The sequence below is a fragment of the Terrapene carolina genome, unplaced genomic scaffold, assembly GCF_002925995.2.
Source record: "Terrapene carolina triunguis isolate 2854851 unplaced genomic scaffold, T_m_triunguis-2.0 Scaffold66, whole genome shotgun sequence".
NCBI lineage: Eukaryota > Metazoa > Chordata > Testudines > Emydidae > Terrapene > Terrapene triunguis.
Window position 1 is genome coordinate 51,117,654 of NW_020664417.1, and position 6,957 is coordinate 51,124,610.

Sequence of the window (6,957 nt, forward strand, 5' to 3'; positions counted from 1 at the left end):
TTCGCCTGGGGCGGCGAAAAAGCCAGAGCCGGCCCTGTTTGCTGCCATTTAAATTATGCATTTTTAGAGACATGAATATGGTATCATGCAATGTTGCAATAGGTTTATGGCAAAGATAAAAGCTTTTAGAAAATAGGACTGAGACAAACAACAAGTGTTATTCTATATCACGGGTCTGAGTATCCCCTGGCAACACCTACTGAGGAAAAAATCTCTCTGAACATATAGGCTTTTACTTTTTTATTTGATAGTTTCAGGTCACACAGCCCCTAAGATTCTTTCCAGGTGTATAATAAGTAAAAGAATAATAAAAATACAGAAGTAACTGTAAAAAGATGAGAAAAATCATTTGTACTAGTAGATAGCTTTTTAAAACTACACTGCAAATCATCTCAACAATTCATCTATACATCACATTGCTGAAATTAATAATTTCAATTAACTGCTTACATTCTTTTGTTTTCTGAAAATGCTCAAATTTCTTTCAACTGTGCACAGAAATACAATATTAATAGATTCTTCAGGAATTCATTGTTCAGATCTTTTAGATTCATGCAATCAGTCACTTACCAGTTTCATAAAACTGGTGGAAAATTGGCTAATCATGTTGAAACTAGAGTAGACAATTCTGAGCTGCACTGTGGCATGTTTATTGCAAATAATTGTTAGTGATCCTATAGAAAAGATTACAGTGCTGTGAAAGATATTACCCAACACAGATCAGCGTATGCAACACTATACCTTCTACTGGAAAACTTCCAGGCAAAATCAATAGTGGTTTAGATTTTCTGAAGCCAGCAGTAATGTGGAATTGTTAATGTCATCCATTCAGCGCAATACATATAACAGAGGGCAGTTATATCCTCCTGACTAAGAGATGATAAAGGTAACTCAGGAGGTATAGAGATGATAGAAAATAAAGTTCTAAATAACATTACACACATTGAAATATTCTGAGTAGTAAAATAAATAGTAATAAACGGTAGTAAAATTGAATTATGCCAATAGTTAACATTTTTTTAAAAGCTCACTCTATAACATTAATAAAATATCTAAATGGATAATATGTATATTTCTGCAATCAGATCTGCACAGACCAACATTTGTGTGTTTGTGGATCAGACTGCTAAACTGTGGCCTAAATTTCCTATGAAAACAATTTAGATTGGCTTCTGGTTACTGCAGGTGAATGCAATTTGATGCTCAAAAAAAAGACATGTCAAAAGTGTAGAATAAAATTATGATAATTACAAAATATATATTATATATACAGGTCTCTGTTCTTGATATACAAGAATGGTAAAAGAATGAGAATGATGATAAACAAATAGAATATATAACTACATATTAGAGATTTTTGTTTATTTATATGACAATATCATGAATATTTACATTCTTTTGCATTGGTGAAAGTAGCCACAAAATCTTTTACTAGCACCTATCTATTTAAACAAACAAAAAAAAAGAATAAAGAGAATTCACTACAGAATACAAAAGTTAGATACTTTCCAGTTGCCTTTATGTATAATAGCAATAATAATATAATTACCCCAAAATGATGAATGAAAGGATCAATCATGTTTTTCAAACGTAAATGTGGGTCCTTTTAAAGAGAGTGTATTTTTCATAGTGATTCCCATTAACTGTCATTTTTAACAATTGATGTTTTAAGCTTCCTTCCTTCCTTTAGAGGTTTTTTTCCCCTTTACCTCCATTTTCCATTCTTTGTTCCTTTATGTGCTTTATGTTGGTGATAACCATAATTAATAATCAGGACTAGTTGCTGCTTCATTTTTCATGAAACAAAATCATTGAGCACAAAGAATGTTACATGTGTCTTCAAAAAAGCTCTCTTTCCCATTCTTTAACAGAAGATAATGTGTTCATGTTTTGCATTTGCCTTTAAACACAGGTATCTAAAATGCTTAGTACCTGATCATTTCATATCTGAACAACATATTTAAGTTATATTTTGTACTTTCAAATAATTGCTTTCAGATTTATTCCCATTGAGTGCTGGTGACACCCAGCAGTCAGAAATATTTTACAGATGCTGTCTTCATGACATTCAACTCATGCCTCATCTCCATTATCCCTGATGTAATGTGGTATTTTTGGCTTCAGGAACATAATCCATGACTGCTATCTCCTGTCTGCAAAATAAATAAATAAATAAAACATTACAATACGCCTAAACCCAGTTGTCTATGCTACTTAATAGCTATTTCAGTTGACTTTAGCTGGCAAATCCTTTATATCAAACAATTCCTTTCTTCATCCCCTTATAAATACATTTTGTTATACTTCTGGGTGATTATGAACTACTACTCAGGGATCAAACTGATAGAAGGAAAATGCAGAGGAACAAACCACTTCAGCCACTTTTCTTCCAGCTATCTATCTAGGTGATGAACTGGCTCTCGTTGTGATAGTATCTGAGCACCTCATGATTATTAATGGATTTCATCTTCATAACACCCATGTGAGGTTAGGCAGTACTATCCTCATTTTACAATGGAGAACTGAGCTACTGTGTAGATTAAGTGATTTGTTCAAGCTTGCTCATTCTAAATAAGATCACATGATAAGTCTTTGGCTGATCCAGGAATTGAATCCACGCCACTTGAATCCCAGTGCAGGGCCCTGTCCACTAGACCATCTGTCCTTTTAAGCCCTGCATGTGAGCACCATCACCACAAATCCTCACCACTACAACTCTCAGTAGCAGAGAACTGTGAGCTAGCTGTGCAGAGAGCTCACCCCTTGGCTTTGAGTGGTCCAGGATCTTGAGAACAGAGAGTGTGAGGAAAAGAAGAGAGAGAGAGAAGGGGGAACTAGAGACGGACAAAAAGAGAAATGTGGTAATTGCAATGAGAAGTGATACAGAGAATATGGCAGATATTGTGGGGTTGAAGAGGTCAGTGAGCAGTTTGCAGAAGGGGGTGAAATGTATTCAGAAAGCAGAGTAATATAGGCTGAGGGCCTAATCAATCTCTCACTCCTCAATCACCTCCTCATCCCCAAGCAAGTGAGTAGCTCCAGTGCAGTTAGTAGGAGTTATTTGTATGTTGTGAAGGAAGAAGAGGTCCAACAGAATTGAAACGGTTGTTAAAAAATTCAAAGGAAACATTTCAATTTGGATTTTGTTTAGATGTATATCTGGCATTGCATACACAGGTTAGACATTGCTTTTCAGCATACAGTCACAATAGAAAGCAGCATATCTGTACTAACCACAATTCAGTCTTGGAGCAACTATCAACTAAATTAGGCCTCAGTTCAAGAAAGCGTCCCTAAGCAGTACAGCAAACGTGCATAAATCCCATTGCTTAAAGTTAAGCACGTACTTAAGTACTTTCTTGGACAATGATGGGCTTAAGTGCATGCTTAGGTGCTTTCTTGAATCGGAGTCACAAAGAATAATAAATAAACCACTCATGCAACAATTCACTTTTCATTTTCTTTGTCTTGACAATGGATTTTCATCAGCAAATGCTGTTTATATGAGGATTGGGTTTTTTATTAATGGATACTTTTCTTTTTCAGACTTGAGTCTCCAACTAGATCTTTGATAATGGAAGCTCCCAGGGGAGTACAAGTTAGTGCAGCTGCAGGAGATTTAAAGGCAACGTGTAGGAAAGAATTGCACTTGCAGTCCACGGAAGGGGAGGTAAGCTCAGTCTGCAATGAAATACTATGCAGTTCTGTCCATCAAAAAAAGTAAATAATATAAAGAAACTATTTAAGTGATACTGTATGTAAGAATCAGGTGTATACGGTAAGAAATTCTCTGCAGCTGCCTGAATTTAAAAGTGGATTTACTCCAGCCTGGCTCATGAATTATTCTTTGTTTGCTTTCTAAAAAAACATGTGAATGGTTAAATTTTATTCACACCATTTCTCTTAGGAAAAAGAATGTTAACAATGTTAACATGGCTCCATGTCTAGTTGGCAGCCGGTTTCAAGCGGAGTGCCCCAAGGGTCGGTCCTGGGGCCAGTTTTGTTTAATATCTTTATTAATGATCTGGAGGATGGTGTGGACTGCACTCTCAGCAAGTTTGCAGATGACACTAAACTGGGAGGCGTGGTAGATACGCTGGAGGGTAGGGATCAGATACAGAGGGACCTAGACAAATTAGAGGATTGGGCCAAAAGAAACCTGATGAGGTTCAACAAGGACAAATGCAGAATCCTGCACTTAGGACGGAAGAATCCCATGCACTGCTACAGACTAGGGACCGAATGGCTAGGTAGCAGTTCTGCAGAAAAGGACCTAGGGCTCACAGTGGACGAGAAGCTGGATATGAGTCAACAGTGTGCTCTTGTTGCCAAGAAGGCTAATGGCATTTTGGGCTGTATAAGTAGGGGCATTGCCAGCAGATCGAGGAACGTGATCGTTCCCCTTTATTCGACATTGGTGAGGCCTCATCTGGAGTACTGTGTCCAGTTTTGGGCCCCACACTACAAGAAGGATGTGGAAATATTGGAAAGAGTCCAGCGGGGGCAACAAAAATGATTAGGGGTCTGGAGCACATGACTTATGAGGAGAGGCTGAGGGAACTGGGATTGTTTAGTCTCCAGAAGAGAAGAATGAGGGGGGATTTGATAGCTGCTTTCAACTACCTGAGGGGGGGTTCCAAAGAGGATGGAGCTCGGCTGTTCTTAGTGGTGGCAGATGACAGAACAAGGAGCAATGGTCTCAAGTTGCAGTGGGGGAGGGCTACGTTGGATATTAGGAAACACTATTTCACTAGCAGGGTGGTGAAGCACTGGAATGCTTTACCTAGGGAGGTGGTGGAATCTCCTTCCTTGGAGGTTTTTAAGGCCTGGCTTGACAAAGCCCTGGCTGGGATGATTTAGTTGGGAATTGGTCCTGCTTTGAGCAGGGAGTTGGACTAGATGACCTCCTGAGGTCCCTTCCAACCCTGATATTCTATGATTCTATGATTCTATGAAAATACAGATGTGAATATTTGCCCTAGAAATAGCATGGCGTAGAATGCTGCTTAACATAGCAGCAGAGGACAAGTTTCCCCTGGTACAGAGGCAGGTATGAGCTAGGATTTTGCATATATACACAATTACGTTGTGTGAATGTGCACAGAGAGAGTTAAATTGAAATTTTGGACCCAATCAATGAATCTTAAATTTGGAATGATATCTTGACAAGGCCTGAGAAAGGAAGAGGTGTTATATTTTCTAACTTTCCCCAATTCGGTTTAACTGCTCTCTCTCCTTAAATTGTTGTTGCCTCTCTTAGAGATTGAAAGCTCTACTTCAATGATATACCACACCATCCATGTGATATTTCAGTGATCAGTTCAGTATGAATAGATTTTTGGGGCAGGACTCTCCACTTGTGTGGTCATTTATACCTGTGCAAAGTGGGTATAAAATGCAACCAGAGCAAAATGAGAATCAGATCCTTGGTTTTGTTGTAACTCAGTTAATGTGTGATAGTGGTGACTGGAAGATTACGGGAATGAGAAGGAATCTTTTAATTTTCGTACCTAAAAATGAAATACACCTCTACCCAATATAACGCTGTCCTCGGGAACCAAAAAAACTTACCGTGTTATAGGTGAAACCGTGTTATATCGAACTTGCTTTGATCCACCGGAGTGCGCACCCCTGGCCCCCCAGAGCGCTGCTTTACCGCATTATATCTGAATTCGTGTTATATTGGGTCGCGTTATATCGGGGTAGAGGTGTAATATTAAGAAATCTTGGACAATAGCATCTTGAGAGCTCAGTTCCCAACTAGACAATTCAGTGAAGTGGCTAGATTTTCAGATTGTTCTTAGTGGGAATTGCTGGGTTCTAAGTACTTTTGAAAATCTGGCCACTTCATTTAGGTACCTAACTGAGAACTGAGCTCTTTTGAAAATCTGTCTCCTTGTGTTTATATATCACAGCTTCACCAAAGAATCCCAAATGTTTCACAAACTATACAAAATGAGTATAACAGCTTTGAAATATACCCACATCTGTGGTGATGGGTAGCCACCAACCATTACACAGCGTAGTGTATTACAATACATACAGGAATGTTGTGGCCAAGGACTCTGGGTCAGAGCTCTACTTTTATGAAAATTTTCAAGGGATCTTTAATTTCCATGCAGCATACTTAAAGCACAATGATAATTTTTCTGGCACTAAGCCTAGATTCTCCACTCTTGTTCTGTGCCTTCTTTTCAATTTTTCTCCAAAACCCACTTCTTCCCACAATCCCTTAAGAAGTTATTCTCATACTAGTGCAACCCTCAGAAAATCTCATTTAAAGAAAAGGAACTTATATGATGCATTTCAAATGACACAAGGAAAACAGCTGTTTTAGAGCAAAACTAAACCTTTAGGCTCAGCGTTCTGCAAAGGACAGCATGTAGCCAAAGGGACACCCTAAAGGTATGTCACAGTAACCATTTCTCCCATGATTCCCGCTAGCTGAGGGGTACCTAAGCTACTTCACTCTTTGGGGGCATAGCTTATTTCCCCACATATATGCTTCTTCCACTATTTCCACTGGTCATTGTGTCTGGGTGGAGGGAGTGAATTTGTGGCTCTGCCCACTCCCCATCCACTCCTCACCCATTCTTAGCACCTTCCCATCCACTTTCTTACAGTGGAGAATACAGGTTGTGCAGTTCTTCTCTCACGTCAGCAGCTGAGGAGGAGGAGAGGGCAAAAATAATGTGTCCTATGTGGCCATGTTAGGATTAGTGACTGTGACGGGTTGGATCACAGAAACCCCCTTGGGAGCTGCCACCCGATGTGCCAAGACTACCCCTGCTTCTGTTTTCCCTGCCAGCTTAGGGCTCCAGCACCCTGTCTTGCTGAGCCAGCAACTCCTGTCTGGCTCCAACACAGACTCAGGGTCTGAATCACTTGTCCCAAAACTGCAAGTTTACCCAAAAACAGCTCACAGGAGTGTGCTTGTCTTTAGCACTCAGATGCCCA

General features: G+C 39.3%; 1 protein-coding gene across 3 annotated transcripts in view; it reads left to right on the plus strand.

Moving 5' to 3' along the window:
* SGCZ (sarcoglycan zeta) overlaps positions 1-6,957 on the plus strand; it is a 389,983-nt gene that overhangs the window by 373,447 nt on the left and 9,579 nt on the right. For all 3 annotated transcript variants that reach the window (XM_026648155.1, XM_026648157.1, XM_026648156.1), the window contains one exon: positions 3,547-3,670. In XM_026648155.1, coding sequence (XP_026503940.1) covers positions 3,547-3,670 — 124 coding nt within the window. The remainder of the gene's footprint in view (positions 1-3,546; positions 3,671-6,957) is intronic.